This window comes from Prionailurus bengalensis, chromosome C2, assembly GCF_016509475.1.
Source record: "Prionailurus bengalensis isolate Pbe53 chromosome C2, Fcat_Pben_1.1_paternal_pri, whole genome shotgun sequence".
NCBI classification, from domain to species: Eukaryota; Metazoa; Chordata; class Mammalia; order Carnivora; family Felidae; genus Prionailurus; species Prionailurus bengalensis.
The window spans coordinates 4097072-4118910 of NC_057350.1; the positions used below are offsets into that span (position 1 = coordinate 4097072).

Consider the following 21839-nt stretch of genomic DNA (forward strand, 5'->3'; position numbering starts at 1 on the left):
TAATTCCCCCCACTTATTTTGCAAAATTTCACACCTACAGAATAACCCACATAGCCTGCAACTAGATTCACCGACTTTGCATACTTGCTTTACCTACCTACCTATCATCTAGCGATCAACTGATCGAGTGCTGGAGACATTGTGTTCCGCCCTGACTTCTTCAGAGTGCATTTTCCAAGAAGGACGGCGTCTCCACATCACACACCCAGTAGCTGTCGTGCTTGGGAAACAGGACGCTGATGCAATACCACTATCCAGAGTCAGAGGCCACAAGCTGCCCAAGGAACATCTCTACATGTGGTTTTTCTTTTCTTTTCTTTTTTTTTTTTTTTAAGGCAAGCCTTCCGCACTGTTTTGTTCTTAAGAGTAAAATTTGAGGGATGCTTGGGTGGCTCAGTTGGTTAAGCGTCTGACTCTTGATTTTGGCTCAGGTTGTGATCTCATGGTTTTGGGAGTTCGAGCCACATGTCAGGCTCTGAGCTGGTGACACGGAGCCTGCTTGGGATCTTCTCCCTCCCCCTTTCCCTGCTCACTCACTCTCTCTCTCTCAAAATAAATAGACGTTTTAAAAAATAATAAAATTTGACACTTTCAGAAACAATGTTTTTTTTTTTTAAGTTTTTTTTAAAAAAACACTTTAAAATTCTGGATATAGGGGCACCTGGGCTGCTCAGTCGGTTAAGCGTCGGACTTCAGCTCAGGTCAGGATCTCGCGGTTCTTGGGTTCGAGCCCCACGTCGGGCTCTTGTGCTGACAGCTCAGAGCCTGGAGCCTGCTTCGGATTCTGCGTTCTGCCCCTCCCCCCCCAAATAAATAAACACTAAAAAAAACTTGGATATAAATCTGCCTTAAAAGGCAGCTTAATCCTTCCAACTTTCACGGAAGGAATATACTGAACCCGTTGGGAATTCTTTTGAAGATGCGATGACCATTGCAAATATCGATTCCACCCCTGTGCTGCACAAACCGACACGAGAAATGGCTTTAGACGGGGTCAGGTCTTCTGCTTGTACAGGTTTCCGCTCTGCTGTCCTATCTGTGTTTGATGTGCAGAGGCCTCGGCGGCCAGCCACCTGGGCATTCGAGAACTGTGAGCTCACTAGAGGGGCGGGGGGAGGGGAGGGGTGTGCGTTAGCTGCAGGCTGCAGGGGTCAGTCTACGGCTCTCGGGGACTGAACAGAAACCCGAATGCTGAAGAGATAGACGGTGGCGGAAAGTCCCCAGAGAGCATTCCAGGGTAGAGGGAATATGTACAAAAGACCCTGAAGATGTGACTGAGGAACAGAGGGCTGGAGGGAGGTTGGGATTCCACAGCTGGGGCGGGTGTGAGCAGGGGAAGGGTGTGGAGGCGATGATCAAGAAAGGTGTGGCAGGCTGAGGTTCAGCCCCACAGTACAAGCCATCAGGAAGCCACTGCAGATTGTCAGGGAGGGCGGAGACAGAAGCTCGGGGCACCCCCGGGCCACACTCAGCTTGCTCCCTGGGCAGCCGCTCAGGCTTCTACCCTCCTGCCACGCCGTTTCGATGGGCCCTCACTTATCACCAAGCTTGCACACATACCCATTCATACAAGTGAGTCTAGCTGAGAACACATTTCTGCTCGTGGGACTGCCGTGCCGTAGGCTCTATGCATTTAGAATTTCCATATTAACCAAGGGCCCCCATGGGGGTTATACCAAATTATTCTCCCACCAGGAAAGGACGAGACAGCTCATTTTATACACTCTCTTCAAAATAATGCTACTAAGCTTTACAAAAAGCCAAATCTGCTAATGTAACAGGTGAAAACGATTGTGCGGCCACTTTGCCTTTTCTCCTGTAGCAGTACAGTTGAAGAGCTTTGCTTAAGCTTAAGAGCCACTATGCCTGCTTGCTTTTTTTTTTTTTTTTAACTTTTTTAATGTTTGTTTTTGAGAGAGACACACACACACACATACACAGAATCTGAAGCAGGCTCCAGGCTCCGAATTTTCAGCACAGCGCCCGACGCGGGGCTGGAACCCACGACCGAGAGGTCACGACCTGAGCTGACATTGGAGGCTTAACCACTGAGCCGCCCAGGCGCCCTGAGCCGTTGTATTTCCTCTACTGGGAACTGTCCGTTTTTCTGTTGGGTTCTTTACCTTTTTCCTGTTGATTCCTAGGAGCTTCCCGTGGAGGAGGCAAATGAGTCCTGTCTGATGTCAATTTCAAATCCTTTTTCCATCTGCTTATCCCTTCTTGCACTTTATCAGTGGAACTTTCTGCCAGGCAGAAATGAAGAAGACAGTTTTACTGCTCCGCTCCGGAGACTAAAAGACTCCTCTAGTCCCTTCTAACATTCTGTGGCCACACGTTTTGGGGTTTTGTTTTGAGAGAGAGAGCAAGCGAGCCGGCGAGTGGGGGAGAGGGACACAAGGAGAGCGAGAGAGAATCTTAAGCAGACTCCAAGCCCAGCACAGAGCTCAAAGTGTGGCTGGATCTCACCACCCGGGGGGGGGGGGGGCATGACCTGAGCCAAAATCAAGAGTCGGAGGCTTAACCCACCGATCTACCCAGGTGCCCGCCAGCCCGCATGCACTTTTGATGGAGGGCAGTCAGCAGGCCACCGAGCCCCCAGGGTGGGGAGAGTCAGGGAACAGTCTGGCCTCAGTGGTCCTGGCCAGGGTGGTGGTATTCCCAAACCTTCCAGCATCACACGGGTCAAGGTGTGTATTTCAAGAGCCCACCCTGCCGGGTCCAGACGCTCCCTCCTGGTACTTCCCCAGCTTGTTGGGGGCACTGTAAGCGCTCCGGGGCGGGTTCCCCGAGTGGACCAGGAGGACTGGGGCACACTATTGGCTCTTTTCAGAACTACCACCTGGCAGCAAATCTCAGACAGGTTTTAACGAAAAATTCGACCCTTTCTTCCAAGTCTCCCCGCCCCCAAAAGAAATTATGGCTCCAGCAGCCACCAGAAGAGACTTACAGGGGCCCCCGGAGCTGTGGGCTGTGGGTTTGTGCAGCACAGGGGTGGAATCCACAGGGGTGGATATTTGCAATGGTCATGCGTCGCTGCCAGGGTCACACCAGCCACGCCTCCGGGGAAGGGGCAGCAGAGCCAGCCCCGCTTCTCCCAGCCCGGTCCGGAGCCACGCCACCCACTCTCCCACTCCGGGTTTAAGCCGCCTGCCCCCTGCCGCTCTCCGTCCACGCCGCCCTTTTCCTCTATCAACCACTGGCGCCTCGCCACTCTCTTGTCCACACCGCCCGCTTTCCCACTACCCGATCCACATCGCCCGCTCCGGGAGCCACACCACCCACTCTCCCAAGCCCGGTCTACACTGCCTGCTCCCTGCCGCTCTCCGTCCACGCCGCCCTTGCCCCGCGCATCACCATCCACGCCTCGCTGCTCTCCAATCCACATCATCCGCTCTCCCACTCCCGGTCCACACAGCTTACGACCTGCTGCACAGCCCCCGCCGTCCGCTCCCGGGTCCACAACCCCCGGTTCGCGCGGCCCGCTTTCCCACTCCCCGTCCACACCGCCCGCGACCTGCTCGCTGCCCCGGGTCCGCGCCGCCCGCGCCCCGCCGCTGCCCGCGCACGCCGCCCGCTCTCCGTCGGCCCCCCGTCCGCGCCGCCGGCGCCCGCGCGAACTACAACTCCCACAATGCCCCGCCGCCGCCCCCCGGCTTCCGGTGCTGCGCAGTTTCCGGAGCGGATCGCAACCCGGAGTCCGGATCCGAGCCCGCTCTGCACATTCCACAGGCAGGTAAAGCCCGGGGCCCCGCGCCCGCCGCCGCCCCCGCGCGCCGCCCCGGCCCGGCCCGGCCCGCGCCCCGCGCCCCGCGCCCCGCGCCCGGCCCGCCGCCCCGGCCCCGCCCGCCCGCCGCCCGCCCCGGTCCAGCCGCCATGCCGCTTGTTCTTTGTTACATTCGCCGGCTGCGGGCTCCGTGGGCGATCGGAGTCAAAACCCGGCTGGATTTCCCGGAGCCGCTCCGGGATCGCCCTGCGCGCCGCCCGCCCGCCCCGCCGCCCCGCGGCCCGCGCGCTCCGGGCCCGCAGCCCGCAGCCCGCCGCCCGCCGCCCACGGCCCGGCCGGCGCGGGGTGCGGGGCGCGGGGCGCGGGGCCGCGCTCGCCCGTGGGTGCGGCGCGGGGGCTCCTCCGCCCCCGGCCCCGGCCCGCGGTCCCCGCCCCCGGGCGCCCTAGCCGCCGACGGCCCGGCGTGATGTCACCGCCCCCACCCCCCCACCCCGGACCCCCCGTCCTGGCGCCCGGCCCCCCGGGGGGCGCTAGGGGAGGGTCCCGGACCCCCGCCCCGGAGGTTAGGAGCGCAGACCCCGGAGTCCGGGCGACGGGGTTCCCTAGGCCCCCCCGAGGGCGCCCCGCTCCCCCCTCTCCCCGTTTCCGTAAGCCCTTGGGTGGCCGAGGGAAGGGAGTGAAGTCCGTGGACAGGTGACGCGGGGTGGGTGGCCGAGCCCGGGAGGGGCTCGCCGGCCGCACAGGTGAGGCCCGGCCCGGCTCGGCCCAGCGCGGACAGGTGGAGGCGCTGGCCATGTGGCCTCTCGCGCGAGGGACAGGTGTGCGCGGCGAGGGTCAGGTTAGAGAAGACAGCAGTAAACTCGCTGTGGAAAATCCAACGGCCTGATAGGGTAACGGGCTTACCTTTATTAAGTTCTTCACGTAGGGGATGGGGTTTCTCCCCCAAATGCTCAGAAATTGCCCCCACCGTCCCCAAGGGTACGTTAAAATGGTAGGAGTGTGACATCAGTGACACATGGACCCGTCTACGTGGTTAAAGCCACCAACACAACACCACGTTTGCTTAAGCCACTTCCCTAAAATCCGGACTCACCAGGTAAATTTGGAGAACTCAGCTTGGCTCCCGAAGGTATTTTTGAGGATGAAAAGTAAGGGAGCCCCTGGTTTTGTGATGAACCCTGACAGGGAACAGCAAGAACTCTCCCAGAGAGTGTGGAGAGGTAGGCAGTGTTGTGAGGAGGGAGGCGCCCCTCCCCGACACAGCACACCAGATATTTTGGTTCAGACCTGCACGTTTTCCATATTTTCACGGCTCCACACGGCTTCCGATTTCCTTGACATCACTGCCTTGCGGTGAACGGCTCAGAAATAGAGCTGCGAAGTTTGGATTTTGAAAGGGAAAAACGGCGAAGTCCTTCCTTTGTACGGAGTTTTTTTCCCCTGTTGATTTCTTTGATTCCTACACTGGCAAAAAAGTTGCCAACAAAGAATATAATGTTATATTCTCTTTTGGAAGCAGAAAGGACCGTTACTGTTATGTTTTTAACCAGAAGACCAATCAATCAATCAGTCAACCCCAATTGCAAGGCTGATCCCTTTTCTGGGAGTAATTACAGTTGAGAAAGAACTCAGTTTGCTTCAGATACCCTTCTAATCACCATTCTTTTGCTATCGTTCTCTGGGGAGAGCGCCAGGACAGGAACGCGCCTCCCGTTTTGCAGACGTTTAAGGGAGATTGGAGGAATGTTTCTGATACACGTGGGCTCAGAGGTTAAGTCTGTGAAGCAGTGACTCAGGTGCACTTGCGGTGTGCTTTTCGCGTTTGTGCGGTGTGGGTGATCCGTGCCCGGCTCCCCTGAGACAGCTCATGATGTGTCCTCAGCTCCCCGGCTGTTCGTTCGACAGATTTATTCAGCCAGGGCCTGTTGTGTTGGACAAGCCAGAAGGCCCTGCCCCTTGCGCCCCACGCTGTGGAGGGCGGAGGAAGGTGTTGACAACGAATAGTAGCACTCAGTGAGGTGGGCAGCGGTTGGGGTTGGAGGGTGTAGGGGAGAGGAAGCAGGGGGAGGCTGTGGTGGGGGGGGGGCACGCTCGGGCAGTCTGAGCAGGGGGCGTTGGGGCTGAGACCAGTGCCGTGAGGTGCTCGTGGAGGTCGGGGGTGAGCGTGTCGGGGGCAGATGAGTGGCACACGTAAAGGGCCCGGTGTGGAGCCAGCTGCGCGTGCCCAGGGGGGAGAGGTGGTGTGGTGGGGGGGGGGGAGAAAGCCCGGGCTGTCCGCCGCTCCGTTTATCCCGAGTGCCAGACGGATGCCACAGAGGGCTTCGGCAGGGGTGGGACAAGATCTGTGTCTGTGGCGGCCACGTGGGGAATCCGGGCCTGACAGGATTCCATTACACCAGGGTGGAGGCGGGAGGGAAATGAGGAAGTGGGGCAAAGTGTATTTCTAGAGCCAGGAGGCCCCGCTGCAGGTTTGGTTGGGAAATGCGTGGCAGGTGACAGGAGGTGCCGATTACCGAGGTGCAGGTGACCGGTGTGTGGGGGCCCCGGGAGGAGGAGGAGACAGCGGCATCTTCCAACTGCCCCTCTCCGTCTGGGGTGGGAGAGACCCGGGCTGGGGGCCGGGGGAGGGTCCGGGTCCTCACCTTCCTGACGCACCGGCATCCTGGAGAGCGGTCCTACCCCTCGCGGCCCGGGAGAGATCCCTACAGATGGGGGGGGGGGGGTGTCGGGGGAGTGGCCTCGCTGCGGGTCAGAGACCTCAGGCTTGCAGCACGTGGAAGGCGTCCTCACGCGGACGGAGCCTGTGGCACTCACGGTGGCAGGATGGTGGCCGTGGGAGGCGCTGCTCTAACGGAGCTCTCCCTTCCCGGCCACACGCCTGTGGAACGGGGCTCCCGCACTCACACTTAGAGAACTGGAGTGGGAGCGGGTCTGCACACTTGTCCGTGGCGGGCCAGCCCACTGGGGAAAAGGCCGGTGCGCCTCATCAGACGTGGCTTCTTTGCCAGAGGACTGTTCGTCAGAACACGTGCTGTCGTTTTGTCGGCGTCGGTGGGGTTCCAATTCGCGCAGCCCCGGCCCGACCCGGAAGACGCCATCACAGCCTGCGGGCCTAGAAGAGCAGGCCTGGTTGGACCTGCGGGCCTGAGTTCACGTGCACACCTGCAGGGGGCCCCGTGGAGTCCTGCCGAGCGCGAGTCCGTAACCGTGGCTGTCCCGTCCCGCTCGCAGCGAGGAGAGCGGTGGTCACAGACGCAAAAGGGCCGTGGACTATGACAGGGAGAGCTGGTTCGCGTGCGTGGAACACGGATGGCCGTGGAGATCACACTGTCACGCTTCGATTCCAGCAGACGTGCTTAGAGGAGGGACCTAACGGTTTTATTTTAAGAAGCCAATATTTATAAAATGCTGGAAATCCTGTCCTTGCAGCTGTTAAAACTAGGGACGAGCAGTGTGCGCTTAAGTGCCGGGTTGCCAGCAAAGCGGTCGGTGGGGTCGGGGCCGAGGAGCGGACCGGGGACACGGGCCCGGGAGGCGACGTGGGGGCAGAGGCTGGGTCCAGAGGGAGAGGGGACCAGGGGGCAGCCCGGGTCACCCTACGGAGGCGGCTTTGGACGGGGGACGGGAAGGGAAAGGGACTTGGGAAGGCGCCCCGAGAGACGCGAAGCAGGTTCCAGAGGGAGGGTGTGACGGCTGCCGCCTGGTGCCTCGTTGACGGAGGGCTGGGCTCAGCAAGCTGGAAGGCGAGGACAGGGCTGGTGGGAGGGCTTTGGTGGAGCCCTGGGAGCGAATCCTCCCGTTCAAGAGGGAACGGTAGTCGAGGAAGCCGACGGAGTCCTTCCCGGGAGCTTTGCGGTAGAAAAGAGAAGCGGGGCCTTAGAGGTCACGGGGGACCATTTGCGTTTGAGGGTGAGCTGAGATTGAGGCTGGCGGGAACGTTGCAGGGCTGTAAACTGCCGCAGAGAGAGGTGTGCAGTGAGGAAGGTGGGGGTGGCCTGGGGCCTCCCAGGGAAAAGTGGGTGCGGCGTGCCTGTGTGGGGCCGGACAGAGTCGGGGGGGAGGGGCCGTTAGGGGGAGGCCTGAAAGATCGGGTGGGCGTTTGACAGACAGAGGGAAGAGTTTCCAGGACGGGCAACGAGAAGGGGTCGCCGAGGCCGGCAGCTGGCCGAGGAGCAGCCCTGCAGAAGCACAGTGGGGGCGGCTGGGGTCACGGCGGGGGCCCTGCTGGGGCCCCTCACCCTGACAAAGCCCAAAGGAACCTCGCTGTGGACCCTCCCCTGCGCCTTCCTGGGCCTGCAGGGTCAGATTTCCACGAGCTTGCGTAAGGCTGAGACTTGGGTCTCTCTGGGATGATGCCGATCTCTGCCTCATTTGTGCCACGTCTTCCTGGCTCCGTCTGGCTTGTTCTCGACCCGCAGCATGACCCGTGTCCCCAGTTACGGCCGCGAGCACGGATGTCGTGCAGGTTCAGGGCACCGGCATTGAGGCCCTTGATGTCGCTGGAGGCAAACCCTCTGTGAGTCGGCCGTCCTTACATCATGATTCGTGTGGCAGGACTGTCCCTTCCCGCTCGTCTGTGGGGAGGGGAGACCGTGCCTGCAGGACAGAGTCTGTCTTAGAGGAGGAGTGGTCCGGGTGTTGCGTAACCGAAGGCCTTTGGCTTTTGGTGGCTTAAAAATACATGTGCTCGTTAGTTATAGCAAGTTTGCCTTCGATCGTGGCCAAAACCAGGTGCAAAACGTTGGCACGATGTCAGGGCAGAGGTTGACACAACCCTCGTTCTGACCAGGCCGCGGCAGTCCTGTCCGTGGATTCTGTGTTCTCAGTGTCCACACGTCCCCCGGGGCTCCCTTTCCCCGGCACGCCGGGCTTCCCGGGACTTGGTTCTGTGCCGCTTTGCTCTCCCCGGAGCTCCCTTCCTTCCCCTGAGAATGCACGAGGTTCTTTTCATCACCAGCGCTCCCAAGGGGCCCAGTCCGAGAGTGTCCCACGAGGCCCACGATTAAGAAGCAGGCCTCACCCTCCCATGTCTCCGTGTGAGGGCTGTCCGTCGGAGCTCTGATCTGCGCGAGAAAGTCGATATTACCTCAGTTCCCATTTTTAGGGGGGCAGAGTGCAGACGTCTGTCTTCCCTCTTTGCTCAGAAATCCTCTTAAAAACCACACGTGAGCATCGGAAGTGTCGATGTTGGCTTCAATGAAACTCAGGGGCTCAGGAAGAGAAAACAGAAGAAGTTATCAAAGAAGTGACAGAAGGAAATCCGGAGGCCGGAGGGCCCGAGCGCGAGGGTGCCAGGGCCCCCGCGAAGGTCAGGGGGGTAAGACAGAAATTCTGAAAGCTTCTGGGGGCAGCGAGTCACGTGCAGAGGTGGCCCGGCCAAGAAGGTGTCAGCCGTCCCAGCCGTGACGTTGGACGCGGAGGGACGGTGGAGTCCTACCTTCCCTGCGTGGAGTGAACACGGCCGGGTCCCGGCAAACCGTCGTCTGTTGTCTGAGACGCAAGTCGAGACATCTGCAAAGGGGGCACATCTCCACAAAAGACGTCCCTCCCGTGCACCCCAAGGAAACCCCAGGACAGTGTGGCCCCCCGAGGAAGGAGTGACCTAGCGACGGGACGCAGGGACGGGCAGGGGCTGCCTTCTGGCTTCCACACACAGTGTGTGTGTGTGTGTGTGTGTGTGTGTGTGTGTGTGTGTGTGTGTTTAGATGAGGGAAGGAGAGAGGGGCAGAGGGGCAGGCGGGACAGATCCTTCCACTCCGCCCTGGGAGGTGGCTGGAGCCGGGCCGGGTGGGTTCTCACGCTGTGGGTCTGTGCCACACCGCTCGTGTGCCCTCCTGCCCCCACGGCCCGTGGCCCATGTCTGGAAGCACGTACCTGTCGGGGAGCTGCTCCCCTCCTGAAGTTGGGAGCCCACTGACCTGGTCACCCGTGGCCGCAGCAGAGGCCCGTGTTCTGTGTCCGTCCCTTTCCAAGATGTGCAGACAGGGGCGCTGGACTCCCCGCGTCTGCTCTCGCGAACCACTGTCAGCCTGCAGGTGCCGGAGGGGGAGCCAGTGGGGCAGATCGAGTGGCTCCTGGAAGTCAGTCTGTGAGTGATGAGATGTTCCCCGGATGGCCATGAGCCCCGGGCCCAGCAGGGTGGTGGTCTGTCACACTCATCCTGGGTCCCCATGGTGTGCTCACGAGGCAGGGCAAGAGGGCGTGGGCATTAACGGCGACAGCCTGGGGCTGTAGACGCGATGCTGGGGCAGAGGGAGCACAGGCAGGGGGGAGGCGGGAGGCACCAGAGGAGGCAGAGGGGAAGTGAGGCAGTGCGGCTGGTGGGAGTGCGGGGGAGGGAGACTCAGGGAAGGTGCAGAAATGAAAGCTCCTAGGGCCTGGGGAAATCACCGAGTTGGGCTGGAGCAAAGGGTCACGGATGGTGGGGAAGAAGATGGGAGAGAACCGGAGGTTATAACCAGTTTCCAGAATTGTCCGTGCCAAGTTCCTGAGCGTGAGCTAAGCAGTGAGGCGTGATCGCTGCATCCTCCTGCTTCTCTCTGGCACTTGAAGGCTTGCTTCTGGAACATATATACAGAGCAAAAGCATAGTTGGGGCTGGGGCTGGGGGGCGGGGGGGAGGACTGTGCTGTGGAAAGTGCCAGAAAGCCAGTGTCTTATGGAATTCTAATGATGAGCTAGAATTTTCGGATTGTACCTGTGCAGGCCGGAAGGGGACTCCTTGTGCAAATGAGGAAACCGAGACCCAAAGAGGGGAGATAACTAACACGAGGTGTCTAACATCCAGTGCAGGGCAGAGCCAGACTCACAGCCTGGTCCCTGGTGCCTGTGCCCCACGGCAGGGCCAGGCCCTTCCCTCGTACTGACGCACCCAGTCTGTGCTCTGTGAGGTTCTCTAGCGTGCGAAACAGTGTGTGTAGAAGTGTTCTTGCCCAAATAAGTTCAGAGGCTGCGGGGTAAACACATTTCAGCAGATTCTTATTGCAGGACTTCTCAGGGCCTTTAATGTGCCATTGTGTTTCAGGACTCCAGAATGGGACTCTGCAATGTCTCACAGATTTCTTAACCACGAAGTTCCTCTCTACCCACCTACTACTCCCCTGCCCACCCCCACCCTCCCACCCCCCGGACCATCTTTCAGGACCGTTCCGCAGCGTGTGTTTGTCTAGCAATTACTTGTCTGCTTTTTCCTGTTCGTGACTTTTCCCTTCTTGCTTTTAATATTTTCACGGGTCATGTGCCCAGTGGGAAAATGTCCTTCTTGCTTAAAATCCCCTGGGCCTCTCGACCAGGGCTGAGCACTTGACACGGCTGGTCCAAGTGCAGGTAGGATACATACGTGTAAGTCACACACGGGCTTTCTAAGACTTAGCGTGAAAAAATTCATTCATTATTCTTATATTAATTACGTATTGAAACGGTAATGTTTTGGGTAGGTTCTGTGAACTACAGCGTTACCACAATTACACGTGTGAATCCCAGCAAGATTTCGTGTAGATGAAGGCAAGGTGGTTGTAGAATGTATAGAGAAAGTAAAGGAAATGAGAACGGCTTAAATAATTTTCAAGAACAGTTGCGTGAGAGGAAACGCCCTCCCCTGTTGTAAGACTTGCTCCAGACTGTGGTAACGACCGCGGTCCACCGAGTGCGGTGGTGGCCGAGGGACAGACGCAGAGGGCGGTGGGGACAGCAGAGAGAACCTAGACGCAGACCCACGCACGTAGGGCCGCCGGTTTGGGGCACAGGTGCGGAGCAGCTCCGTGGTGCTGACTCAGATGCTCGTCTGAAGGCAGAATGAACCTTGACCCCACATCTGATGCAAAAACTAACTCAAGTTGCATAATGCACTTTAACGTGTAAGGCTGTAAGACTTTCCTAAGAACCTAGGAGGACATCTGGGGGCCGGGGGCTTGGCGCACGGGTGTCCAACATGACCCCAAAGCATAATCCGTAGAAGGCAGAGTTAGTAAGTGGCTCTTGGCCCACTTGAAAACCTTCATTCTGCAGACGCCCCGTTGGGAGGGTGAAAAGCAGTCTGTCGGGAGGGAGAACGGGCCGCGAGCCGTGCGTCTGACGGGATCCGGATGTCCGGGAAGCTTCAGAACACAACAATAGAAACAAACCAACCAGCCAAGCCAGAGGGTCCGAGAAAATGGGCGGAGGATGTGAGGGGACGCCTTCCTGAGGCTTTACAGCCGGCACCCTGGTCCGTGAGGAGGCGTCGCTCTCGTTAGCCAGCGGGGACGTGCAGGCTGAAACCGTGGTGAGATGCCAGCTTAACGGCGCTGAGAGCGGCTAAAATGAACGTGGTGACGGCCCCACGCGCGGGTGAGGGTGCGGAGAAACGGGGCCCCCGTGGCAGCTTCTTAGCAGACAACGCATCCACTCCGTAGGCGACCCAGTCTGACTCATTGCTCTCCGGGGCATTCATCCTGGAGAAGCCACGGCTCGTGTCCACAGAAAACCTGCGCACCATTCTTCAAAGCGGCCTGATTTGTAACAGCCCCGAGTGGGGGGAACCCGGAGAGTGGGCGATTGAGCCAGCTGTGTCGCACACCCACGGAGAATTACGCAGCAGTGAAAAAGGGATGCCCTTGATCTGCGTGACAGCCCGAATGGACCTCAAGGGCACTTCGCTGAGTGAAGACAAAGGCCAGTCACCAACGGTCGCGTCACGTAGGACTCCCATCTGTACTAAGCCCTTCAAATGACAACATTACAGAGGTGGAGAACGGATTCGCGCCTGGCAGGGGTGAGGGATGCCGGGGCAGAGGGGGTGTGACTGTGGGGGGCGGGGTACGCGCCTGCGAAGTCTTCTGTCTAACGGAACGGGCCTCCCGCGTCTTGATTGTGAGGGTGGCGGCACGGATGTGCCCGTGTGACGCATCGAGCTTCTCGCGCACGCAAAACCCTTCCTGGGGTTGATAACGTGCTGTGGTCACGTGAGAGTTGTGATGTCATCCGCGGTGACGTAAGATACGGCCGTTGGGGAGAGCGGAGTCAAGGGTAATCGGGGTCCCTCTGTGTTCTTTTTGAAATTTCCTGTGTTTCTGGAATTGAATTTCAAAACGTAACACAAACAGCTCCCAGGGTACTGTGTGTGGCTCACTCTTTACCCCCGGGGGGCACTGCCCTGGACACTGAAATCACTCCGGCAAGTTGTCCCCGACCATAAGGGGCTCCCAGGACGCCGTCCCCTGGCTCCCATACCCGTCTCCCTGTCGCCTGAATGGTCCCAGGAGTCACAGGGAGGGCCCAGCCAAGCCAGCAAACCAGAGGGCATCTCCATTGCACGCTTACGTCAACAACCTCCCTGAAAACACCTCTCTTCCTTTGAGTTATTTTTAGCTGCTTGCGTTTGAAGATTGTGATGTTTTCATCTTGCGACGCTTCACCGCCGGTTGCTTTTTCTACATCAGTGCTTCTGCAGGGCACAGTAAAAGATCATCTTTTTCCGCCTCGTGTCCGCGGGGATGGCGACTCTGACTAGCAGAGCGGGTGCTGGGAGGGTGTAGAGCAGTCGGCAGCCTCGGGCACCGTTCCGCTCTGGGAGCCGCCGGCTGGCAGCCCCTCGGGGCATCGAGCAGACTTCCCCTGCCATCCAGCAGCTCCGCTTCCGGGTCTGCGCCCAAAAGAATGGAAAGCAGAGCCTCGAGGAGATGCTGGCGTGCCCACATTCACGGCAGCGTCCTCCGCGGTGGCCAAGGGGTGGGACCACACCACGTGTCCACGGGCGGATGAATGGGCAAGCAAAATGCAGCCTGTGCGTGCAGGGAAGGGCGTTCAGCCCCAAAGGGGACACCTGACACCTGCTGGGTTGGGGGGGAGCCTTGACCTCATGCCGAGTGACGTGAGCCAGACACAAAAGGACAAATACTGTGCGAGCCCCCCTGTATGAGGGACCCAGAAGAGTGAAACGCGTATCGTAAGGAGTCTTTTTAAAGAGAGCCTGCTCACGTGTCCTGAGGTTACGCAGAAGCTCTGTTCCCTTTTCTTCCCCACCTGCGGGACCCTCCACACGGACCTGTTTCCCGGAGGAAACCTGAATCGTGTGGTCTGTGCCAGCTCGGGACCCGAGCTGAGGGTGGCAGGGGGACGTCTTCTCCACATCCCAGAGTTCTGGGTGATGCGCGTTGGCAGCTGTGGAACCGGTCCCCTTCCCACCGGGGGCCGCAGCCCGGCTGGGGCGTGGTGGCCGAGCCGTGACCGTCGTCAGAGAAACGTGGCTGGCTAGGTGCTGTCCTGCCGCTGTGCGTGGGCCCCGTACACATTTGTGGCCTTGGGATGGGCCCTGGTGGGTGTCCTGAATGACAGTAGTTCACGATCGTGGCCCTTGGTTCCGCGGAGGAAAACTTTAGTCATTAGAAGGGAAAGGGATGTGCGGAATTAAACAGCTGTAGCGAACACAAGAGGGGAGAAGTCCAGAGAAGAGCAGAGAAGAGCTCATACCTCAGATCAGGTGCTCACGACATCCAGCCTCCCGGCTGGGGAAGCCCGCAGTGGGCTGGGGTCCCCACCGAGGGTCCTGGGTGGAGCGCCCTCCCCTCAGGCGAGGCTCCCAACCACGTGTTCCCTCCAGGGCCATAGATGCTGCCTGTGCCTGATCTGTGCTTAGTCCTTAAGTTCGCCTAAGTGCAGTCCTGAGCGAGCTGGGTTTTTTTGTTTCTCTTATCTTATCTCACAGTTTTAGGAGCCTGGGCACCTGCAGATTTCTCTTCCTTCCCGGCTGCATTCCAGGGGCCCAGCCTGGTCCGGCTCAAGGAGGTGAGGCAGTCCCTCTTGGCGTCAGGAACAGACGGGCCAGTTCTGATCCTGAGGCCAGATTCGGAGCACAGGCCAACTGGGCCCCCCACGATTGTGTGTGTGTGGCTCTGGGCAGAGGAGCACAAGTCACCCAAACAAGTTCTGTACAGAACGGTGGGGTAGACCCGCCTGGAAACCACGGGGCAAGCTGGTGCACGCCGTTCAGACCTTCCCCCGTTGGTAGTGAGAAGCCAGCGTGTAGTGTTTCCCCGGGGGGCCGAGCAGTGTCTCCGGAAGTGAAGGGTGAGGATGTGTATGTTTGGCCAAATCTGGATCCTGCACACCGGCCCTTCCAGGCTTCCTTCTGGCAGGCTCCGGGGTGCCCCTGTCCTGTATATTTTGTGGAGGGGGAGAGGGCTTATACCTGTTCCATTAGCCCCAGATAGGGCAGGCCTTTACATCGTGGGTGCCCTGGAGTACCTGGGCGAGAGAGGGACATCGCCTTGTTTGAGCTGATGAAATGTCCTCACAGGCACTAGCCACTTGCCTGAGAAGCTGCTGTGTCCTGTGACAGCATTATCAGTTTGCCAGATTTCTACACCATCACAGATTATCTGTTTAAACTGTCTTTCAAGAAGCTGGAAACTCTTCATTAAAAAAAAATTTTTTTTTAAATGTTTATTTATTTTTGAGAGAGAGATAGGGAGAGAGAGATCAGGGGAGGAGCAGAGAGAGAGGGAGACACAGAATTAGAAGCAGGCTCCAGGCTCCCAGCTGTCAGCACAGAGCCCGACGCGGGACTCGAACCCACGAACTGTGAGATCGTGACCTGAGCCGAAGTCGGACGCTCAGCCGACTGAGCCCCCCAGGCGCCCCTTAGAAGCTGGAAACCCTTTAATCGGCTCAGAGTCCGAGGGAGGGAGGGTGGGAGCCCTGTGAGAGCAGAGACAGGCCAGCCCTGGGGGCCTCCCCCAGAGGAGGACCTCTCGGCCTGGGCTGCGTGGGGGCAAGACGGAGCGGGCGGGCCCGGAGTCCTGGCTGAGGGGGGCGTCGGAGCAGGTGCTCTGTCAATCCTGAGCAAGTGAGGTGAGCACTTAGAGTCACTTTTGATTGGAAGGTGGGGAATCTCTTCCACCTCTCATTGCTGCTCTCCCCAGACTTGCGAGCTTCCTGGCACAAGTCTTACAAACGAAGCATTTGACCCTTTCCAAACAACTCTTAACTACCGAGAGGCACCGAGGAACCCGGCCAGAAGCTCTCGAGGCTCTACTGGTCTCGAGGCGAATGGTGTACGTGGTACACAAGAAAAGGGAGCGGGTAAACCAAGTTTAAAAAAGATACCCAAACATCGTCCCTGATTTGTGACAGCTTCACGTGATGGTTCCGTAGGAAGGGCCAACTTCATTTCGGGATTTCGGGAGAGCGGTTGACGGGGAGGAAGGTGTCTGGAAGGGGAGCCTGGGCTCCATCTTGGAAGGGCAGGACCTGTGCCGGGCGGGTGGCTCAGAGGACGCGAACGAAGAGGCAGGCCACGCCCCAGGAGGGGACCTGGGCCCACAGCCGGGGGCGGGGGCGCGGGGACGCCCCGGAGAAGTGGCCGATTCTGGTAACAGTTGTCATGCCACCCCGTGCCGGGCCTGTGTGCGGCTGAGGGAGGCTGGTGGCTCTTGCCAGCAGATAAATAAGCCAGGTGATCTCAGTGGTCAAAAGCGTGGTGAAGGAAAATTGCAGGGTGCTTTTTAGAAAGTGTCACAAGGCCCGAATCTGGACAGGTGGACCAGGAAAACCCTCCCCGAAGACGTGCCCGTTAAGCTAAGCTGTCCCCAGGCACAGGGAACGGCATGCGGGAGGCCTGGAGGCAGCAAGCAGCTTGGTGTTTCTGGGAACTAAATGGAGGCCACTGTGGCCCGAGGTGGGCAGAGGAGGCTGCTGGGCTTGGGTTTTGTCCCGGGGGCGGTGGGAAGCCATCAGCTTTCAGGCTGGCAAGTTACATGACCGGGTTCAAGTTCTAGAGTCCCCCTCTGCAGTGTGGACAATGGTTTTGCTGGCCAGGAAGGAGCAGGAAGGGCCTTCCAGAGGCCCTTGCGCCCTCCACGAGGGAGAAGGTAGGACATGGCCAAGGGAGGGGGTGGAGGCTGCAGGTAGGGTCCCTGAACCATTGGCCCTGGGGCAGGGGGGCCGCGGGGGTGGGGGATGGTGAGACCAGGTGTCCCACAACTATGTTCTGAGATTCAGGAGGTACAGGAGGGCCACGTTGGGCGCGGAAGCCAGGAATGGTGCCAGGCTCGTTTCCGGCACGTTCGGCTGCTTGTGGCCTCCGTGTGAAGATGTGGGGGGGCAGCTGGAAATCCGCGCGGGTCTCCCAGGAGTTACCCACACGCACGTGGTATTCACATGGGCCCCGGAAGTGGGTGCGGCTGCCTGGGGAGGGGTCTTGCCAGAGGGGAGGTGAGAAGGGGTGGGGGCTGGGCCCCTGGAGAGCCAAGACGTGGATGCTCTGGAGGAAAATCCCCAGGGCAGAGCAGCTCAGGGAGGGCAAGAGAGGACTGTGTTTGGCCTTGTCCCAGGCAGCCAATCAAGTGAGGGGAGGGGCAGAGGGGAAGGGAGAGACTCTTACGCAGGCTCCGGGCTCAGCGCGGAGCCCGACTCGGGGCTCGATCCCACGACCTTGGGATCATGACCTGAGCTAAAATCAAGAGCTGGATGCTCAACCCACTGAGCCACCCAGGCGCCCCTCCCTTCCTATCGTTTTTTAATTGAACTTTTGTGATAATTGTAGGTTCCCATGCAGTCGTGAGAAAGTCTGCCCTTTTCCCAGATCCCCAGTGGTGACCCCTTGTGGAACTCAGTGCGGGGTCACGTCCAGGGTGGTGCCGGTGTCACTGCGTGGGTACCAGCCCTCCATCCCCACAGGGTCCCCCTGCCGTCCCCTTCCAGACCCCCCCCATCCCTCCACCCACCAGCCACCACTCTGGTCCCCATCTGTGTATTTCGTCATCTCAGGGAGGTTAAATAAACGAGGTCACGCAGCACGTGACCTTTTGGGATTGGCGTGTCCCCCCAGCGCCATTCTGGAGAGCCCTCCAGCACCTGTTGTGCGTGTCCGTACTTGAGTCCTTTTCGGTGCAGACAGGTGTAGGGTGTGGGTGGACCACAGATCGGTCCCCTGCTGAGGGCCAGGGGGCTCACTTCCAGTCTGCGCTGTGAATGGTCGTGTGCAGGGTTTGTGGTGGGGCGGGGACTCTTCATTTCTCTGGGACAAGAGCCCACGGGCTGGGTCACGGGCGGAAGGCTTTCCCCGCCCCCGCCAGCCACACAGGGCGCCCAGGCTTCCCTCATCCTGCAGCATTTCCGCCCCTCTTGGTGACGTGTTGACCCGTGTGTCCCTGGCACGGGGTTGGGCATCTCTTCCTGTGCTCGTTTGTGGTTTATACATGTTCTTCGGTCAAGTGTCTTTTCCTGTCTTTTGCCCATTTACTGATTGGATGGCTCGCATCTTACCGTTGGGTTTTGAGAGTACTTTGTGCGTCCCGGGTAGGGACGTGGGGTTTGTGACGCTGCCGCTCAGTCTTTAGCTGGTCTTGTTACCCTCTTCGCACTGTCTTTTCTAGAGCAAAACTTCAAATTTGATACAGTCCAATTAGTTCTCTTTTTATAGACTACTCTTTTGGTGACAAGTCTAAAAACTGCCTACCCTAGATCTCAACGATTTCCTCCCATGTTTTTCTAAAACATTTACAACTCTACGTGTTCAGTCTGGGACCCGTTATGACTTAATTCTTGTGTAAGGTGTGACAGTGAAGTTCATTGCCTCCCCCACCGCCACGCGCACTTGCTGGGAAGGGTGTCCTTCCTTCATGAATTGCTTTTACGGGTTCGTCAAAAACCAGTTGGGGGCGCCTGGGTGGCGCAGTCGGTTAAGCGTCCGACTTCAGCCAGGTCACGATCTCGCGGTCTGTGAGTTCGAGCCCCGCGTCAGGCTCTGGGCTGATGGCTCAGAGCCTGGAGCCTGTTTCCGATTCTATGTCTCCCTCTCTCTCTGCCCCTCCCCCGTTCATGCTCTGTCTCTCTCTGTCCCCCAAAAAATAAATAAACGTTGAAAAAAAAAGAAAAAAAAAACAACAGTTGGACACATTTGCGCGGGTGTGTTTCTCGATTGCCGTTGACTTGTGGGTCTGTCCCTTCCCCGGCACCAGCATTCTCTTTACTGTAGCTTAGGGTTCAGCTTGAGACGGGGGTATGCCGGGTCCTAGCTTGAGTCTTCTTCCTCAAGGCTGCTTTCTTTTTTCTTTTTAGATTGTTTTAAAATTTTTTATTTATTATTATTTTTTATTTTTATTAAATTTTTTTTTCAACGTTTATTTATTTTTGGGACAGAGAGAGACAGAGCATGAACGGGGGAGGGGCAGAGAGAGAGGGAGACACAGAATCGGAAACAGGCTCCAGGCTCTGAGCCATCAGCCCAGAGCCGGACGCAGGGCTCGAACTCACGGACCGCGAGCTCATGACCTGGCTGAAGTCGGACGCTTAACCGACTGCGCCACCCAGGCTCCCCAATTTTTTATTTTTTTAAGTTTACATCCACATTATCCAGCATATAGTGCAACAATGATTTCAGGAGTAGATTCCTTTTTTTTTTTTTTTTTTTTTTTTAATTTTTTCTAACGTTTACTTATTTTTGAGACAGAGACAGAGCATGGACCGGGGAGGGTCAGAGAGAGAGGGAGACACAGAATCCGAAACAGGCTCCAGGCTCCGAGCTGTCAGCACAGAGCCCGACACGGGACTCGAACTCACGGACCGCGAGATCATGACCTGAACCGAAGTCGGACACTCAACCGACTGAGCCACCCAGGCGCCCCGTGGAGTAGATTCCTTAATGCCCCTCCCCCATCTAGCCCATCCCCCCTCTCACACCCCCTCCAGTAACCCTCAGTTTGTTCTCCATGTTTAGGAGTCTCTTCTGTTTTGCCCCCCTCCCTGTTTTTATATTGTTTTTGCTTCCCTTCCCTTATGTTCATCTGTTTTGTCTCTTAAAGTCCTCATATGAGTGAAGTCCTATGATACTTGTCTTTTTTTTGACTAATTTCATTTACCATAATACCCCCCATCCACATAGTTGCAAATGGCAAGATTTCCTTCTTTTTGATTGCCGAGTAATACGCCATTGTATATATATACCACATCTTCTTTATCCATTTATCCATCGGTGGACATTGGGGCTCTTTCCATACTTTGGCTGTTGTCGATAGTGCTGCTATAAACATGGGGGTGCCTGTGTCCCTTCGAAACAGCACACCTGTATCCCGGGGATAAATGCCTAGTAGTGCCATTGCTGGGTCGTAGGGTGGTTCTATTTTTAGTTTTTTGAGGCACCTCCGTACTGTTTCCCAGAGTGGCTGCACCAGCTTGCGTTCCCACCAACAATGCAAAAGAGATCCTCTTTCTCTGCATTCAAGGCTGCTTTTAACAGCTGGCATCACTGGGGCCTGCCTGTGAACTCCAGTTACCACAGAGAACATTGGTCCAAGATCACCTACCCCCCCCGGCCCCCCCCTTACATGCAGGTAATCCTGGTCTGAGCCCAACTGACGTTCGTGATAAATTTGGTTTCCTGCTGCTATTACTGTGGTCTCCCGGTGACCGCAGCCGTGGTCCGTCGGTTCATGCAGTAGGGGTCGTGTATGTGGTAGAGAGATTTGAGGGGCTCAGACTTGAGGTGCGTCAGAATAACCTGGAGGTTCGTGTGCACGGCGTGTGAGGACCCGTCCCCGACGGTCTGCTTCAGCAGGTCTGGGGATGGGCCCCGAGGATTTGCGTTTCTCAGAAATTCCCAGCTGCTGCCAGTGCTGCGGTTTGCCGGTCCAGGGGACCACACTTGGAGAATCAGTGACGTGAGGTCCGTTTTCCCAGGATTGGTGGTTACAGTGGCCAGCTCTCACACTTAGCATCTTTGGTCATTTTCCCTGAAACGCTATCTACAAATCCTCGGTCTGGGGTTTCTCACATGCCGTGGACGTCCGGAGATTGGGCTTGGCTGGGACAAGGTACAAAGGAACGTTCCGAGCGTTAAGGGGGTTTTGGGAAGAGAGCGCAGGCTGCAAGGGGCCCCCTTGCTTCAGGCCTGACTTGCTGTCCAGGGTGGCCGTGACCTATTTTCTTGGCTTTAAGGAACCATTTTAGAGGCTGTGTTTCAGGGATCAGATGCTACTCATCAAGGATGTTCTTTCCAGGGCCTCGAACATTTGGGTGTACGAAGACGCAGTGTAATAAAAGGCTAAAGCCTCCCATTGTTCCTGCCCGCTCTCAATTTCTCCCTGCGGCCGTTGCTAAAACCGAGTCGGCTGGGTTTCTCTCCCAGCAGGTGTGCTTGGAGGGGCCGCTTCTTTGGGGACACTCTGGACAGGGGATGGTCTGCTTCGCCTCCCTTGAGGGGAGCAGAACAGAGAGGGGCGCCGCCAGGGGATAGGCAGCCTCCCGGGGCTCGGTGGACCTAGCCCGAGGGAGGCACCCTGGTCTGGGCGCCCCGATTCTGACCCGTTCTGTGGGGACCCCGTGTTCTGCCTGCCTCGATCCTGCCGCTTCGAGCAGCTTCTTCAGAGCCTGCCCTTGCCTTTGCGGGACCTTCTCGGGTTGTGACAGAGCCTGCAGGCAGACGGGCTGTGAGGCTCCTAGGGGTGCTCCAGGAACTCGTTAAGGCAGATTTCCACGCGTTTCTTCTGCCTCTTCGTCCCTCTTCCCCTTCTGCTCGGTGACCAGCTGCCGCCCCCGTTCCAGATCGGCCCCCGACCACACCCACGGTACCCGTCAGCCAGGAAGCCCTGAGTTACACTTGCCAGGGCCATGGGAGACACCTTTTTTCCCCTTAAATGGGTGCTCCCAGGAGGAGAAAATACAGATTTGGAAAAAATAAACGCCCTGGGTATTGATCCCTGGCCCTTTAAAGGCAAGTTGGAAATCCCACGTCCCTGCCTTGTTTCCTGGTCGCTGACTCACTCTTCCACAGTGAAGTTTGAAATTCTCGTCTCCGCTCAAGTAAACGTGTGTTTGGTGAATGTGAGTTCCCATGTGGACGTTGCATTTTCATTCTTCAAGCTGCTGGGGATAGAAATGGGGCCGAGGCCACGTGAAATGGGCATTCGGGAGGCACGCTTTCCCAAGAGGGAACCTAGCAGCACGGAGGGGCCCGCACAAGAGGTGGGGGCGCAGGAAGGGTGTGCTGGGTGGGCTTAATGGGGGTTGGAGGAAGCGGGAGAGGAGAGGAATTTGTGTGTGTGGTGCGTGCTGGGGGTATCGTGCTTTTTGCTCCCCCAAAACTGCACGAGGTGTGCATTTCTTTTAGAACACGTTTATTTCAGGGGCGTGTGGCTGGC

The 21839-nt window shown here is 58.0% G+C and overlaps 2 protein-coding genes across 2 annotated transcripts in view; one reads left to right on the plus strand and one right to left on the minus strand.

Moving 5' to 3' along the window:
- Positions 1-333: 333 nt before the first annotated feature.
- Positions 334-6385, minus strand: LOC122492249 (uncharacterized PE-PGRS family protein PE_PGRS54-like). The gene is made up of 6 exons (XM_043595967.1): positions 6367-6385; positions 4818-4902; positions 4457-4587; positions 2948-3714; positions 2124-2243; positions 334-359 (listed from the first exon to the last, which is right to left on the minus strand). The coding sequence occupies exons 1-5, from the start codon at positions 6383-6385 to the stop codon at positions 2211-2213; spliced, it is 1035 nt and encodes a 344-aa protein (XP_043451902.1). The 3' UTR covers positions 334-359; positions 2124-2210.
- PRDM15 (PR/SET domain 15) overlaps positions 3650-21839 on the plus strand; it is a 66359-nt gene continuing 48169 nt past the window's right edge. The window contains 1 exon segment of the mRNA XM_043593547.1: positions 3650-3733. The gene's annotated coding sequence lies outside the window, so the exon portion shown is untranslated.